This window comes from Drosophila montana, unplaced genomic scaffold, assembly GCF_035044405.1.
Source record: "Drosophila montana isolate Dmon_TW-CO22-7 unplaced genomic scaffold, ASM3504440v1 contig_329_1, whole genome shotgun sequence".
NCBI classification, from domain to species: Eukaryota; Metazoa; Arthropoda; class Insecta; order Diptera; family Drosophilidae; genus Drosophila; species Drosophila montana.
Genome location: NW_026998183.1, coordinates 135,587 through 154,584, shown reverse-complemented (window position 1 = coordinate 154,584; position 18,998 = coordinate 135,587). Strand labels below are relative to the sequence as shown.

General features: G+C 38.6%; 1 protein-coding gene across 2 annotated transcripts in view; it reads left to right on the top strand.

Moving 5' to 3' along the window:
* The first annotated feature begins 283 nt into the window (after window positions 1–283).
* stac (C2 and C2B_Munc13-like domain-containing protein staccato) overlaps window positions 284–18,998 on the top strand; it is a 151,275-nt gene continuing 132,560 nt past the window's right edge. The window contains exon 1 of one of the 2 annotated variants that reach the window (XM_064690921.1): window positions 284–443. In XM_064690921.1, the coding sequence (XP_064546991.1) occupies window positions 361–443 (83 nt within the window). In that variant the 5' untranslated portion in view covers window positions 284–360. Of the gene's footprint in view, window positions 444–6,198; window positions 6,306–18,998 lie in introns of those variants that run through there. The other variant, XM_064690922.1, reaches the window with a different exon arrangement.

Here is an 18,998-nt window from a genome sequence, read left to right as displayed (position 1 = left end):
GATGTCAATCTTAAATCTCAATATTCTGAGGAAATTGTAATACATGTTACGTTAAGGTTTATAGGCTGTTACATGAATGTATGTACATATGTATGTATTTATATACAAGGCTGTGTAGAAACATTATTTTTTTAACTATGAGTAGGTCGTTGATAATAAATTTGTTGGTATAGAAGGGTAAACTCGTTACTTATGTTATTTTTCTATGTACACACGTGTGTGTGTGTATGTGTATGGTGCGTCATAAAATTAAGAGAAGCGGTAAGCTGACGCAGATTTCTCATCAGTTCGTTCGAAACTGTCTCGGCGCTTTGAGCTGCTCGCTAATTTTTCTCGTAATCGTTTGCAATCGAGCTAAAAATGGATGAGGAGCAGATGTGGAAAGGGTTTTTTAATAAAGTACAAGAAATTAAAATGAACCCTCCCACAGAGCACGAACATCAGTAAGTAAATATAATGTTCAGTTCACATTTATTGTACTTCCATATATGTATGTACATACATATGAATCACAAGTCTATTTACGTTACCTACATTTGGATGTAAATACTATGAGATTGTACAAAGTAAAATAATACACTTTATGTGTGTTAATATGCAATACGTAATGTATGTAAAAACATGTGCATACGTACACATGATCTTGCTTTATCTAAAAAAATGACTCATCTAGAACCGACATTAATAAGATGATACATTCGTACATACATACATACATATGTATGTACGTATATAGGCCCAGTTTCTTTTCTAAATTATCGACGAAATTACGTTCAAACAGAAATATTTTAACAGATTATGCGAATAAATATGTACAAATGCATATTGGATATCGATTTTATTTTTAAATCTAAATAGAGACACATAAAAATTTTACGCACTAAAAGAACAGAAAGACATTAGTTCACTTTAATTTATTTGCATGTTTATTAATTTTCTGCGTAACATACATATGTAATTCGGAATGGAAAAAAGTCACACCATATGTTTGTGTGAACCTGGATTTGTAAAATCAAAACTAACGGTTTATTAAAAAGGCAATTTAGAATAATATTTCACACTAAATTTGGCGTACGTTGTTCTTATAAGCTCCGCGCTGTACTTAAAAATCAGGATTTAGTTATCGGTATTTTTCGATTTCCTGGAAACGGGACAAACTATCGATGATTTGGAGAAAACTTGATCTGTGACTGCAATAAAAGAAGTACCGTTGTGGAGAGATGATCACTGTAGCTTGCGTAAAACCACTAACCAAAGAACATATAGATGGGACATGCCGTACTAGAAATGTGGGCACTAAGAAATCGGGATATCTGGTCCAAAAAAAGAGTAAGATATACATATGATGTCTTTTCTTCGCTTACACTACAGGAAACTGCTTTGGCTTACTCTCTTCCATATTATTTGTGCGATAGAACGGCATCGCTGTTTATTTTTATCTCATTTTTTTTAGCTAGCGCAAATAATCAGTGATAGAGTCACCAAACTTCACATTTAACTTCTACAATAGTATACATGTATATATCATGTATCTTTCATTTTATAGCTATTACTACCTCCCCGCTACTAACTTATAGCTATAAATAAAGTTAATAATCCAACTTGTATTAATTTAAATTTCATAGACTTTTTGAGAATACACAAATATTCTATGGGATAAGATGTACTGTCGAAAATTTCATTCAGATCGGTTAAGAAACACAAAAGTTATATGTTTTACGCACGTGTCAGCGAAAGCTAGCGCAAATTCCAAGAATTTCTGTATACATGTACACACACACGCATTCATGCTCGTCTGCTTTGAATTCTATCACGGGCATTGGAATTGCGATTGGTGGTTTTCTGTGCTGCTATTTTATATTCTCGTTAAGACTCTATTATTGGTGTGGATGTTGAGTAGAGGCGACGGCAAGTAGTGTGGTCTGTCACGAGTTCTAGACCTATTGAGGGATCTATTTGTTATATACCCTGAACCCATAAATATTGGTTAAAAGCCACTACGTAGCAAAAAATCAAATACATTTGAACAACCCACCAACTTAAGCTACATTTTGAAATCAATTGTATTTTTAAGAATATACGAATATTCTATAGCGCAATAAGCTCTACTGAAAATTTCATCAAGATCAGTTAAGAAACACACTGAAAACGTGTTTCGGATGGATTCGTGTTGCGGCAGCTAGGGGAAATTGCAAGAATTTCCATATACATGTACACACACAAAATCATATTGCGGTTGTATCGTTTTCTATGCTGCTATTTTAATCCGTTTTTTTTCTCATTGAGACTAAATTCTTGTTGTGGCTGTTAAGTAGAGGCGGCGGCAAGTAGTGTGGTGTGTCACGAGTTTGAGACCTATCGAGGAAACATTGTTTTTTTTAATTTAGTTTTCTTACTTCTAAAATAAACGAGCGCGTAGCGCGAGCTACATTTGGTGTTGGTAGAAGAGGGTTCAGGGTATTCCCTAGTCGGGAGCTCCCGACTAGAGCCTCTTACCTGTTATACCCTTGCAGAGGGTATTATAATTTTGTCGTGAAATGTGTAACGCATAGAAGGAGACATCTCCGACCCCATAAAGTATATATATCCATGATCAGTATCATCAGCCGAGTCGATATAGCCATGTCCGTCTGTCTGTTTCTATGCGAACTAGTCTCTCAGTTTTAAAGCTATCTTTATAAAACTTAGCAGAAGTCCCTCTTTCTGCTGCACGCAGTTCATATGTCAAAACCAGCTGGATCGGAAAAGTAGGTTCTTGTATGAAAAACAATTTTGTTTATAAAGATATCTTGATCAAACTCGGCATTTATTAGTTTTACTATGCTTACTATGCAAAATCCTATTAAGATCTCATATAGCTGCCACAGGAACGATCGGTCGAAAATTAAGTTGTTGTATGGAAAACTCGCCATTCATTTGTTTTACTATGCACCTCATATATATGCAAAATCCTATTTAGATCGGACCACTATATCATATAGCTGTAATAGGAACGATCGGTCTAACATTAAGTTGTTGTATGGAAAATTTGTTTGTTTTTCACGATATCTTGACCAAACTCGGCATTTATTTGTTTTACTATGCTCCTCATATATATGCAAATTCCTATTAAGATCGGACCACTATATCATATAGCTGCCATAGGAACGATCAGTTTAAAATTAAGTTGTTGTATGAAAAACTTTTTTGTTTTTCAAGACACCTTAACCATACTCGGCATTGACTTTTCCCTGTGCTTCTTAGATATGAACATTATGAAAAGGTTGGGTCTGATAGGGGATTAAATCTTCGGCGTGCCGAAGTTAGCCTCATTTAAACTCAATTATCGATGTGGCTGTTTGTAGCGAGTTCGAACCCTACCGAGGAAACTTTTTTTGTTTTCGATATAGCCATGTCCGTCTGTCTATTTCTATTCGAACTAGTCTCTCAGCTTTAAAGCTATCTTTATAAAACTTTGCAGAAGTGTCTCTTTCTGTTGCACGCAGTTCATATGTCAAAACCAGCTGGATCAAAGCACTATATCATATAGCTGCCATAAGAATGATCTGTCGAAAAGTCGGTTCTTGTATGAAAAACATTTTTGTTTCTCGAGATATCTTGATCAAACACGTCATTTATTAGTTTTACTATGCTCCTCATATATATGCAAAACCATGTTAATATCGGACCACTATATTATATAGCTGCCATAGGAACCATTGGTCGAAAATTAAGTTGTTGTATGCAATTTATTTTATTTTTCAAGATATCGTGACCAAAATGAAAAACATTATGGTTTATCAAGATCTCTTGACCAAACTTAACATTTATTAGTTTTACTATGCTCTTTATATATATGCAAAATCCTATCAACATCGGACCACTATATCATATAGCTGCCATAGGAACGAGCGGTCGAAAAGTAAGTTCTTGTATGAAAAACATTTTTATTTAACAAGATATCTTGACCAAACTTTGCATTTATATCTCTATATATATTTATATTTATATCTTTATATATATATATTTAGTTTTCTATACTCCTCATATATGTATATGCAAAATCCTATCAACATCAGACCACTATATCATATAGCTGTCATAAGAAGGATCGGTCAAAAATTAAATGTTATATGGAACAAAGTTTTGTTTTTCACGATATCTTGACCGAACTCGGCATTTATTAGTTTTACTACGCTCACTACGCTCTACTACGCATTTATGCAAAATCTTATTTACATCGGACTATTTTATCATATAGCTGCCATAGGAACGATCGGTCGTAAAGTAAGTTGCTGTATGGAAAAATTATTTGTTTTTCAAGATAACTTAGCCAAACTCGGCATTAACTATTTTCCCTGTGCTTCTAAGATATGGGCAAAGCACTATGAGCATTATGAAAAGGTTGGGTCTGCAAGGGTATTAAATCTTCCGCGTGCCGAAGATAGCCCTTCTTGCCCTTGCAGAGGGTATTATAATTTTGTCGTGAAACGTGTAAAGTATATATATATAAAAGTATATATATTCTGGATCAGTATCAACAGCCGAGTCGATATAGCCATGTCCGTCTGTCTGTTTCTATGCTAACTAGTCTCTCAGTTTTAAGCTATCTACATACATATGTATTTGAAATTTGCAAAAGTCCAAAACTCGGTATTTATTTGTTTTACTATGCTCGATGTGGCATCTGACAATACTGAAATTCAAATTTTGTGTGCTTGCCGTTCTATCTAAATATATATGTATGTACTAGCGGGTATAACCCGGCCTTGCCCGTGGCACGTATGTTGTAAAATCAATGTTCTCAAAAAAATTTGAAATGATTTTGAAACTGATCGGACAGTAAACAAATAACTTTCATACAAACGTTTTCCGCCAATTTCCCACTGTTGCGAGTGGAATTTCCCAAATCGCTGAAATACGTATTTATTAAGTTCTTATGTAGAGCTTTGAAAATAAGTTTGAAGCAAATCGGACACAACTTAAAACTTCTCCCAAAAAATCTTTAAATCGCATTCCTCCCGAATAAGTTTGAATTCTGCGAAAAGTGTGAAACACGTATCAAATGATTTTTCTTATAGATCTCTGGAAATGAATTTGAGCGCGAAACGTCACCCACCAAATCTTTGACCTCCATTTCCATCAAGGGGGAACGGATTTTCCTAAAAGTGTGAAACACCCCTCAAATGAATTTGAACAAATATCTTTGAAAAAGTTACATACAAACGTTTTTGCGATTTTTCGCGATTTTTCCATACTTGTGGGTGGAATTTCCCGAAACCCCGTCTTAACGTGCACCTACATCACATAAGGTAGCTACAGTGAAAATTTCAGCTTCCTAGCTGTTACGGTTTGGGCTGTGCGTTGATCACCAATCAGTCAGTCAGTCAGTCAGTCAGTCAGCCAGGCAGTCAGTCAGTCAGTCAGTCAGTCAGTCAGTCAGGACAAACAGTTTTATATATAGAGATGTGTGGTTAGTAATATGGGGTTTTATGCGTATTTGCTCTTCACGGGCGTTACCGCCTTCAATAAGCCACACATTTCGTTGAAAATATTCTCTGCATGGGTATAACCTCTAAACATATGAACCGACCGGCTGAATTCTAAACGCACGAATCGATCTAACGACATGTAAAGTTATTTGTACGTACACGCACATAAATTTACTTATGCATACGTGAGCACTTTGTTTCGGTTTTCGTGGCTGATGCATACTTATTTTTATGTATGTATGTATATATATACATACTTATGGATACATCCCTATGGTTGTTGGCGCTCACGATTGTTAAAGCCATGATATATTTGTATGCATGTATGTATGTATGTACGGTCTTTGTTGTTATAAGGGGTTGGTAGCACACCAAGTCATAAAAGTGGGATTTGAAGTTGAGTTTGTATACAAACGATTAATATACATACATATAAATGTATACATGTATATGTATGTTTGTATATGCAGGTATGTCGTAAATTCATGAACCATGAAGTCAATTTCTAAGTATGTAAACAAAATGTTGGTATTATGCATATGTATGTATTTGTATGCTTCTTTGGCTACTAACGTGTGAAGTTTTTACTTTTCAAACAGTTCTTAAACAAATGCTGTCTTAAAAGCAGTTGGCTTATGTTCTGTGTAACCAAAATGTTGTTTTTTTTTTTGTGATAAATTGATTGAATTATTTCGTGAAATGAGAAATTGTTTATTTACATACATATGTAGATCAAAAAATGATTACAAATTGAAACCAAATGAAGCTGCGTAACCGAATAAAATATATAAGACAACAGTGTGTTCAGTCTATAATAATATGTGGGGGAAATAGGTAATATAATTTTTGTATATATGTACGTAAGTGATAAATCTATCAAAATATTTAACTTAGTTCATACATATGTACATTTTGTACCTGTGTAAATTAAAAGAGAATAAAGTTTCGCTACTCAACTACAAATATACATATGTGTTTACATTGTCTTTGGTCCCATCGACAAAAAAACACATATTCTTTTGTGTTTCTTAACCGACCCTAATGATATTTACGACAGTACATCTTATTGTAGAATAGAATAAAGAATATTTGTGTATTCTCAAAAATTCATTTGCATATAAATGTGGCTTAAATTGTGGATAATTAACTTGATTTATAGCTTTTTGGTGGTAGCGGGGAGGTGGCGATAGGTATAAAATGAAGGATACTTGATATATATACTATTCTTGAAGCTACATGTCAAGTTTGGTGACTCTAGCTCTTATTATTTGACAAAATTGCTCAAAAAACAGGATTTTGATATCGATTTTTATCGATTACTTGGAAACGGGGCAAGTTGAGATGCTTGCTTCTGCCTGTTACCACTAACCATACAATCACTAACCATACAATGCATAGACTTGTCAAATGTCAAAATAATCGGATACCGATAAATCGTCAACGACTGAGCCCCATGGGTGTCCGCGACCATTTTAGTGTGCCCAGACAAAGTAAGACTGCTGAGAGTGGCAGCCGAACGCCGGCCTCGACAGCCGAACGTTCAGTATGAAGCCGCATCCCGCTCAGCGCACAACGTTGCTGCGGCTGATGCTGTTTTGTAATATATGTATCTTTTCAGCCCAAATACATACATATGTGTATATGCGTGTGCAGAGTGCCCCTCGCTCACACTTATTGCTTTGCGCACTTGTGTGCATCTCCTTCTCCCTGCATAGCTTCTCAAAAACCCCGAGATCTACAAACATACATATGTTTGTGTTGTGTGGATGTGCGCACAAGTAGATCGCGGCGTTTGTCGCGAGCCAGAGATTTTTTCTTCAATTGTGTGCCCTTTGTGCCTGTGGTGGCAAAAGGCACACACATTCAAATGCTCTATCATGTATTTCTTCGTCCAGTCAGGCATAATGAGAAGAATCTGATATATTTATATTCATTAAAAACTTAAATGACCTAAATGATATATTTATATATTATATTTTAATTTTTTTGTTTACTGTGGGGACCAATTTTGCCTAAAATTAAAAAAAAACTAGGTCGTATTTCTGCAAGGGTAATGCTTCGTCGGCTTGTCGAATAATTTAAGAAAAGAACAAACATTGAAAATGTTCAATTTTTTCAACTTGCTACTTGTGCACACGCACACTCTTTCGAGTAAGCAGTTGTGTGACATTATTAAAGGGTTTGGCCTGTGTTCATGTGCAAAACTCCTATTTTCCATGCTTGTTGTAAGGGTAAGGGTACCTGAAGGTTGGCATGTGTGCATATTTATTTTTTGGGCCTGCCAGGGCCTGCACACACACTTACACACTTATCTATATGGATGGAAGCGTTTATGCGTTTGTGTGCGTGTTGGTTGCCTGCCTGCCTGCCCGATGCAAATTTGACCAAATTTGAAGTTTTTGGCATTTCAGAATTTCGAGCTCTACACACAGACACACACACACACAAATGTGTGCGAATGAGCCGATCAAGGGTTTGTCGTGAGACAAAGATATTTTTATCAATGGGTGCGTAAATTTGGGCGACGGTGGGCTTGCGGCCGCGTAAGGCACACATGTGTGAACAGGCAATGAAAACAGGTGAACCGCACTTGCCGCTCGTTTGCACTTTGATATGGAAAAAATGCAAGTGATCTTTTTATTTATTTTTTGACATAGTAAACATTTTGGGTTAAAGGGTGTTATGGCAGGCAATAAACGATCAGAATGTCCAGCATGCGTCTGCATCCATTTGTCCATTTGTTCACACATTTGTGCCTTACGCGGCCGCAAGCCCACCGTCGCCCAAATTTACGCACCCATTGATAAAAATATCTTTGTCTCACGACAAACCCTTGATCGGCTCATTCGCACACATTTGTGTGTGTGTGTGTCTGTGTGTAGAGCTCGAAATTCTGAAATGCCAAAAACTTCAAATTTGGTCAAATTTGCATCGGGCAGGCAGGAAGGCAACCAACACGCACACAAACGCATAAACGCTTCCATCCATATAGATAAGTGTGTAAGTGTGTGTGCAGGCCCTGGCAGGCCCAAAAAATAAATATGCACACATGCCAACGTTCAGGTACCCTTACCCTTACAACAAGCATGGAAAATAGGAGTTTTGCACATGAACACAGGCCAAACCCTTTAATAATGTCACACAACTGCTTACTCGAAAGAGTGTGCGTGTGCACAAGTAGCAAGTTGAAAAAATTGAACATTTTCAATGTTTGGTCTTTTCTTAAATTATTCGACAAGCCGACGAAGCATTACCCTTGCAGAAATACGACCTAGTTTTTTTTTAATTTTAGGCAAAATTGGTCCCCACAGTAAACAAAAAAATTAAAATATAATATATAAATATATCATTTAGGTCATTTAAGTTTTTAATGAATATAAATATATCAGATTCTTCTCATTATGCCTGACTGGACGAAGAAATACATGATAGAGCATTTGAATGTGTGTGCCTTTTGCCACCACAGGCACAAAGGGCACACAATTGAAGAAAAAATCTCTGGCTCGCGACAAACGCCGCGATCTACTTGTGCGCACATCCACACAACACAAACATATGTATGTTTGTAGATCTCGGGGTTTTTGAGAAGCTATGCAGGGAGAAGGAGATGCACACAAGTGCGCAAAGCAATAAGTGTGAGCGAGGGGCACTCTGCACACGCATATACACATATGTATGTATTTGGGCTGAAAAGATACATATATTACAAAACAGCATCAGCCGCAGCAACGTTGTGCGCTGAGCGGGATGCGGCTTCATACTGAACGTTCGGCTGTCGAGGCCGGCGTTCGGCTGCCACTCTCAGCAGTCTTACTTTGTCTGGGCACACTAAAATGGTCGCGGACACCCATGGGGCTCAGTCGTTGACGATTTATCGGTATCCGATTATTTTGACATTTGACAGGTCTATGCATTGTATGGTTAGTGCTGTTACATACATTTGCACAAATACAATATACCCTGTTTACCCATTTTCAATGGGGTTAGGGTATAAAAATGGTAAAGTGAATCTTTAGAAACAAAAAATTTGCTCTCCCATTTCATTTTTTTTATTTCTTAAAAATAATAATAATATAATTAAAAATTTATTTGACATTCGTTTATATAAATATTTGCATCGACTTTAAAAAACAGATTTTCTACGGAGCCATCCTCAGTACACAACATGCATTCATATGTCAACACACAATTGGGATAGGTTAGGATCAGTGCTAGAAAACTAACAAAATTTGTTTCTTTGCTAGCTAAAGCCAGAGTTGAGAATAGCAACACATTCAAATATACTTGTTATGTATATTCACGCACATAAAAACATAATTGCTTGCACGGCCCTCATAGAGCCGAAGTTGAGGGTAAGCTTTTCGCTCTTTCGGCTGTGAGAGCGCAATGATACTGATGTCGTTTTCGTTCTCAAATTTAAAAAAAAATCAAGCTGCATAGTAGCATTTTGTTGTATGGCGTTACTCATCTTAGTGTTTATATTGTCTTTGATGGGACAATGTTTTACTTTCTATGATTATGCACGCACACTTACACAAATTTGCCAATACTTCAATTTCTTGGGATTTAAATTTCTTAGGGTGAATGAGCAGAAGATCAGAGGCAGAAAAGAATATATTCTTATTGGCGAGCGTCTGTCGCGAGATAGTGTTTTTATGATTTACAATATAATTAATTTTAAAAAATTAAAAATAATATTATCATGTAAAAAATGATCTTATTTTCTGTCCAACAAATATGTTTTGTAGACAGCGAGCCCCAGCGTCATCAGGTATCCCCTAGTCCGGCACTCCCGAAGCAGCAGTCTTACTTTCAACTATTTACCTGCTTTATATCATAATACATAAAAGTGTTTTAATACAAAAACTGAAAATGTAAATAAATAAATTTTATACTAAATAATACGTATGGGCGTCTATTATAAATAAAACTTTGCTCATTCGTAAGTATACTTAGCTTCAGCTATAATGTTAAAATGATATGTTCTTCGGTGAGAGTGAAATTACAGATGGACGTTCTTATTTTCATAGAACATTTAATTCTGTCGACTGGTCTTAACTGTACAATTGAGCAGAGTGTGATGTTACCAGTAAATTCATCAATGATACAAAACAAGGTCAAGGTAGCAAGGTTAGATCGGTCTCCATGGTTATTAGGCGAATTAACAAGATTTCAAATATTAGATCGCGGTTTTATATACAATTTAGGAAATCTACAATATTTTCATAACTTCGCTGACTCCATATTCAAGTTGTTTCTGCTTTCAAAGCGCATGTGAGAGAATCGTTAATTATGTTTCTGGCCGTTGCAAATATCTCTGTCTTATCGGGTGCAGTACTTACAAGAAGTTTGTAAGCATTAATTTTTATCGTTTTTATTTTTTACGACGGTATTTACAATGCACTACGCGCAAAGCCGGGCAATTTTCAAAACTGCACATCATCATTTCGCTGTTCACTTCCGAGATGAAGTTTAACTCTCGCAGTGGCAATTTTGAGGGTGGCTACGCTGATTGTCGCCTCATTTTCCACTCCCTTCAGCGCAGACGTCATGATATCCCCAGTTCCGTTAGTGGAAGCTTTTCATACCGCAAAAAATCCACAGCCGTCAGGATTCAGTTCATCCCTGCGTGAAAGCTCTCCAGCCACAAGCGGCACTGAACGATTAAGCCTACCATAGCTAATTCTCCATGCAGGACTTTTTGCTTGTCTCTTACAATCGCGGGTGTCTGTTGACAGCGGGGGCTACCGTCCGTCGCTAGTCCTAGCCGGCTGGAAGCATCCCAGCGGCTGACGGCACAGTCATTTCAATTGTTTAAGACTATTTTCTTACATACTTAAAGCAGATGCATATTCAAGTATTCAAGTGAAAAATATTATTAAGAATGTTAACTATTGCACTCCGGCCTTTTCGCTTATACACTCTAATTGTAATTCAGTCCTTAAGATCATAATTTAACACAATATTTAATTTGGAACACACGAGAAAACGAAAAATGCTCTTATAATATATTTGTTATTATTATTACGGTAATCCTTGTTCCTGGCTTCGAATGCTACCTCTGACATCATACTAACTGGAAGAGAAACATAGCTTATAATGTCTGCACAGTGTATTAATATTTTATAAATAGAATAAAATGTTTAAAATCATGGATATGGCCTTCGCAGGTAAAACAACACTAAATCGATGTATAATAGATTCGTTTACTCCTGCTATCTACGCAGTTATATTTGGTTGTTGAAAGAAATTTCTGTCTGTAATTCCAGACATGGAAATGTCTACCACTAGCCCCATGTCCTTCCTTAACTTATCATGTACAAATATTATATCTGTTTAAAAAATTCGCTTTTTAGCATGTCGGACTTGCTTATCCTATATATATAAAAGTTATAAAAATATGAAGGATAAAATCGTAGAAGATATTCCTAGTGCGCGGAGTTTTTAAACCATATTCGAACAAATTAATGTTAATTAAGCATTTTTTATCTTGCTTATCCTGTACATATTTAAGTCTATAAAAATATGTATATGTAAAATATGTGTATAAATATAAGAACAAATTAATGTTAATTTAGACTTTTTTCTACTACACATTCCAGAGGCGTATCAAGCGATTTCCGCTTGATTTTCTCAAGAAACCATGCTTCCGCCACACAAATTTCACTTCAAAAAACGGCCCATTGCAATATTTGCTGTCAATAGTCATCTGTTCTAGCTTATTATAGTTACGGTTATATATAATTGAACCAAAAGCATACGGCGATGCTCACGTTAGGTCACATTAATATTAAGTGGCTCGTTCTAATACGGACAATTAATCTGTTAAATTTTGAAACAAGGACTCACACTTGTGTTAGGAAAAGTAAGATGCCTCTCTCTTCCTTGTTTTCTTTAACTTTTTTCCTCTCTTTGTTTTTTACGGCACCGGCATATTTGGTTTTAAAAAACAAGTAAAATTGCTCTAGTTCTAGTAAAGTGTCCGATAGAGGATACCCTGAGCCTTCCTATTCCAACAATAAATGCAGCTCACACTGCTTGAGCTCGTTTGCCTTAACATTACAATTATTTAAAGGAGCATATACTTGCATTACTTATCAATCAATCGGTGAAACTCATTTTTAAAAATGGTTGGTTAAATTAATTTGAGGGATGTTTCAAAGTTTTCGGGAAAACCATTTCTTCTTCGTGGAAATGTGGGTCAAAAGGATCTTTATGAAAAATTTTTTGAGACGTGTCTTTTTGTCTTTCTTTGTGGGAAACGCGAATCAAAATTTTTTTTGTGAAATTATAAAGTTTTGTTTGATTGACTTCAAACATATATTCAAAGCCCAACATAAAAACATGGATTCTGTTCCCCTTATTTTTCTGCTATATAGAACAAGCAGCGCAATGTTAGATAAGGAGCTAAATTTGTTCCATAAGTCTTTTTGAAAATTTTTTTGAGACGTGTCTTATTGTCTATCTTTGTGGAAAATGTGGATCAAAATTTTGTTGGGTAATTATGAAGTTTTGTTTGATTGACTTCAAACATATATTCAAAGCCCAACATAAAAACATGGATTCTGTTCCCCTTATTTTTCTGCTATATAGAACAAGCAGCGCAATGTTAGATAAGGAGCAAAATTTGTTCCATAAGCAACAGTTTACAGACGCATATACGTATAAATGAACGCTGGAAGTTGCGATGATAATCCATTATTACAACTAGCTTTTACATCTTGTCTATATCTATGTATATCTTAAAATCTTGTGCGCACGGCAAATAAAAAACGACTTGCTAGTATTGTTGCTTTTTGGTCGTTAGGTCAAAAACCATTAAACCGAATTTCTCTATTGGCCAAGTTTATTCCCCCATTTATTACGATAACAATGGCCACGGTAGCTTTTTACAATCCCTTTCGCCTTACCACTTATAGAGGGTCTCTATTTTTGTGAATTAAATTAAAAACTAGCGTGCCGAAAATGTCTTGCTTGGTGCCAAGGGTCTTAAGATCATCTTATTGGAAATTTACAGTGTCCACAAGTACTCTCAGAGTCTCCGAGTCTGCATGCTTGAGACGTTTCAGATTTAATGGCTCGTTTATATGAGATTGGACAATAATTGCTTTATTTTGCTAATGGTCTTACAGTAATCGCCGATAATTCAATGGTTTACAAGGGAACGGCGCCTAAAGTGGATCGTAAATGTAATAACTTCGGCAAGTTATCAAGCTCAGCGTTTTACCCTATCAGCATAGTATTGAACTAACTGGTGCACTCGGTGTACAATTTTTAGGACTCAGGCATATAATTTCCTTCAATAAGGAGAAATAGAATGCTTCCCAATCTGCAGGTGTCATTGAACCATTATGCTTAGTAATACAATTTTAGTTGCGCGTAAAGGAATTCACTTAACTGGCCCGTGAAGTGAATTCTAGATTCTATTTTTTTTAAACTTTGCGCCAACCACTGATTAATAAAAAATGTAAAAATAATTTTCCCAATGCTTAAGTACAACCACAATGTATAATTTTGTATTTAAATGTTCGTTTAAGATTGCCATATACTGTATCTTGCAAACAAAGCTCTTAAGCTCTGTTACTCTCCAAAATAGGCTAATTGTTAATCATTAATCATTTTTGCTGCTGTACCTGTAGAGAGCCATAAAATTCTCAGCGTACATAAAGAACCGCTACTTTTAGCGTCCATATAAGAATATCGAATTACGCAATCTTTATCTTCTAACAAGAAGACCTAGTTGCAGCTAAATAAAGGAATTCGCGGTCACTTTCAAGTCAATGTCAGTCGGTTGGTCGCTATGATGCAATGTATGTATTTCGGCGTGTGAGTGTATAAAATAGCGCTCGTAAATTTGAAAAGCTGTGAGCTTGGTGTTCATATAATGCAGCTGTAATTCTCAATATGTTACTGTTCGTTTGCATGAGTGCATATCACACTGTATTGCCTATAATACTATAAAGAGTGTTTTTAGCCGGGGTTATAGAACTTAGTCTACCCGGGTCCACTTCCAAAAATTTGTAATCTTCCGACACGCGATGCTAGAAGGGGAGGAGTGGGGGTGGTGGGGGTAACTGCTGGGATCACCGCAGAGTAACTTAGTTAGACGAGAGGAAGGGAATTGCAGGGAGCGCTCCCCAGTGGTGTAGGTGAGGGTTAATAAGAGTAAGCAGCACCCATGCTGGGATTGCTCCGTCGCACAGTTAAAACTTGTAAAAAAATTGCCGCTGTTCGGCCAAAATTACCCAAAGATCAACAAAAAAATTCAAAGCACTGTGTGTTTTAAAATTAAGTTCTATTCATTTTTATGCGAATAACTTTTTGGCCCTGCTGCCCCGTAATTCGATTTTAAACTTTTACTAACTTCGCGAATGTCCCCTAGCGTGCCTAATTCTCGCTGTCCGTTCGCACGTCCGCCAATAACGATCGCTTCTTCCAACTTGAAGCTGCTGATCAGGCTCACCGTCTTACGATCCTCTCTCGTTCTCTTCGCTATGCGGTGAGAACTATCTCTTAAGCCTCTTCGCTCCTCCTGTTAATATTTTAGGAGTCAGAGTTGCTTCTAATTAAACTAAATCTATAATCAGTTTCCTATTTAACTTCAATAAATCCTCTCCTTGGTATTTTCTTAATAATTAATTTTATTCCATTTTTACTTCATTTCAGTTACTTATTAAAAATAGTTATTATAAAAATATCTAATAATTTGTTCTTGACGGCGGGTGATCGTTCCCTTCAGTTACCGTCCTTGACATCGAACCGGTTCCGGCGGATCCCAGACTGCGGACCGCTGATATAGGCGGCAACACGGTCTCGTTCGTTGGGGCGGGAGGACATTCTCACGCGGCGCAGGTCGCCATTCTTCTACGGGCCTCGCCAGGCTGCTCGAGGCCGGGCTCCCACCCCTCGATCCCCTCGAATGGCTCTTCCAGATTCTACCAGGGTGGGCTGGGGGATGGGTCCCTCGTTCAATCTTCGATACCCTCGGTACCAGCGGTGGCGTGAGTCGCCCCAGACGATGTCGGAAGTCCTAGAGACCAGTGGTGGTGGCGAGCCACCCGACATGATGCTGGGAGTCCTAGGTACCTGCGGTGGTGGCGAGTTGTCGAATCTGAAGCTAGGAGCCCATAGTCGCCGCTGGTGTCGCTGACAACCTGCCTTCATCTCGTCACTCGAAATGCTGTCCATTTTACCTCTAGGGATATTGATATTTACAATTCATTAGCTTATGTTCTCTACCATCTTATCCACCCTCCCTATAGTACAGCTTGGCATGTCAGTTGGCGTTACTAGATCCCTACGGTGCGGCTTACAAAAGGCTCTTTTTACCACAAGTTAGCATGCTAATTATTACAATTCCTTTTAAGCTACTCTGCATCTGAGTTGTCCTCTCTCTTGGTTTTTCCCTTCGCAGGGGTCGAGAGCGCCGAAGCCGTGATCGCTCGCGTCCGTCTGCAGCACGAACTTCTTGCTGAAGTCGGGGCAGGCGAGGAGCGGAGCAGTCGTTATCCGCTCTTTAAGTTGCTCCAACGCGGCGGTCATCGGCTACACCGTCGATGCCACGATGCCATTCCCAGGCACTGCCGCAGATCCTTGCAGTTCGACGGAGCCATCCGCCTCCCGATGGCCAGCACCTTCGTAGGATCCGAACAAATTCCCTCGGCGCTCACCATATGCCCCAAGTACACCAGTTCCTTTTGCAAGTGAGGTATCTGGGTAGTACCTCTGTTTTATGAGCACGTTGTCCTTCATTACGATCCGATTGCTGGCTTTATGGGATACACCCTCCAGCCTCTCAAATCGCGCCAACAGTTCCTTCAATAGTACTTGTTGACCGGGCTCCAGGTCTGCTAGCCAAACGTCCTCACTGTCCGAAGCCCCCTGTTCAGACCCTTCTCCACCGCTAGCCTCGTGGTGGAGTCCCGCGGCCGGGTTCTTCTCCGCTGCTAGATCGCCTGCCAGCACGACACCTTCTGAGGCGCGAGGTTGATTCTCTCGCCCGTGTGATCCAGCCACCCTTCCCAGCGACGTTCTCTTTGGTGCCGATCCACACCGGGTTCTCGAATCCTCTCCTCCGCTGACCTCTGTCGTCGCCTGTCTTTTTCCTCTTTCCCTCGTCGAGTCCCCTATTCGCTCACATTTCGGCGCTCCTGCTGGTATCATGGACACGCCTTTATTGCCTGACCGCGCCTCCGAGATTCTCTCCGCGGGGCATACTGTTGCCCCTTACCGAATCTTTAACCTCACCTCCGACCTCCGCTGGGAAAACTGTTGACCCTTCCTGAATCCCTGACCCCTCTATTGTTCCGTAAATCATCTCGCTGCCTCCGCATCGTATCCTCGTGCCTATCGCACGGAGGAAATCCATCCCTAGGATCACCTGGTCTAGCATTGACGTCATTATCAGAAGGGGCACGCCAATCATGTGATCTGATAAGCTGACCTTTGCCTGCACCATCCGTGCGGCATCTAACCCTGATCCTTCCGTTAACCGTATCCTAGTCCGCACTTCCCTGGTCTCCCCATTCTTTACCTCTTTAGCCGCGCAGGCCCTACTTATGAAAGATCGGGTCGCGTTGGTGTAGATCGTCGCCATGATTCGACCTCGCCCATCCTTATCGTTGCGACGTCGCGGCCCCTTCGACTCGCAATGTTCATACTGGTTCCGAACTCTGTTGGCGTTGCCGCCCTACCCGCTCCCGGTTCGGATGGCGCTGCTGCCCGTTTCCCTGAGCCGGTCGCCTACAACATTCTTGGCTGCTCACCCTTCTAGCGCCACATTGCACTCAGAAAATGGTCTGAGCATCGGGACATTCCATCATAAAATACCCGCTCGGCCGGTGTACCTGGTTCTTGACCGATCATCCTGTTGGCGGCACCTCTTTATTGCATCAGCAGTGACCCGGGGATCGTTATTCGAAGCGGTTTGTTTAGTACGTTTATCGATGGCTCCTGTCCGACGCCCAGATACGCGCCCATAATAAATCTTATTCGAGACAGCGAGCCTGGCGGATACTGTTGACCTTGTTGTCTTATGCTATCATATTCGAAGGGCAACTATATGAGCTTGGGCAAAGACGAGAAGTCTTATCTCCGCACATACAGTTTGTATTCCAGGGCCGTATTTTCGAAAATCCTCCTTAATTCTCTCTCAGGGCTGTAACCAGCATGGCGCAATAACGTACTGTTTGAACTAGTCGACGACGCAAATCTTCAACCCGCCCTAGCTCACTCAGCCCAAACTCACGAGCGTTCGCCTCCAGCTCTACTTGGCTCCGTTGGTGGATCCTGTAATATTTGCCTTTTAATATTCAACACTTCTTTTGTCGTATTCTGATTTATTCTTTAATACATAAAATGGACTTAAGCTAAATACATAATGTTCATATTCTATGTGTTCTGTATATATGTTTATGCAGAAGGCATAAACCTCAGATATATACATAGCGTAACCTCTGGCGCGCTGGCGGCAAAGTGCATGCTTAGCGTTTCTCATGCGACTTCATCGGTCTGCACATAAGTGGCTGATCGAGTTTCAAGTGCGCTGGAATGTTTATATGTTTATGTGTGGTTACTTTATATATTTAGTTATGTATATCGCGACAAAGTGTCACAAAGTATATTTTACATAGATACACTACAATATGTTGGGCATGCATACTACACCTCCATTTTTAGAGAAATGATGTAATATTCCATGGAGTTAATTAAAAGTGTAGTGCATATATTGATTGTATTTATTTTTATTATTATTATTATTATTTTTTTTTGTGGAGTGCACATTTTAATTTTTTGTTGTTTTTGTTTTTTGTTATACCTTGAACCCATTAAAAATGGGTAAAAGGGGTCTAGCCATGTCCGTCTCTCTGTCCGTCCGTCCGTCTGTCCATTTATCCGTGCGTTCGTATGTATGAACGCAAGGATCTCCGAACCTATAACAGCTAGAGAAATTTGAAATTTTAGCTGTAGGTCCTCCTAGTGCCCGCGCAGATCGAGTTTGTTTCCGATATTCGATAACTTGCCCCGTTTTCAAGTAATCGATTAAAATCGATATCGAATTCCTGCTTTTTGAGCAATTTTGCTAAATAATAATAGCTATCGCCACCTCCCCGACACACAACAATGCTATAAATCATTTTAGTAAACCAACTTGTATTGCATACCTATTTAAGCCTCAGTTTAAATGAAATTGTCTTTTTGAGATATTTTATTGTATTATACAATAAGATCTACTGCTAAATTTCATCAGGATCGGTTAAGAAACACAAAAGTTATGTGCGCACGTGTTAGCAGCAGCTAGCGCAAATTCCAAGAATTTCTGTATACAAGTACACACACATTCATGCGCGTCGGCTTTGAATTCTATCAACAGCATTGCAATTGCGATTGTAATGTTTTCTGTGCTGCTATTTGAATTCTTTTTTTCTTATTAATACTTAATTGTTGGTGTGGCTATTGAGTAGAGGCGGCGGAATGTAGCGCGATCAGTTACGAGTTCGAACCCTATTTTTATACCCTGAACCCATT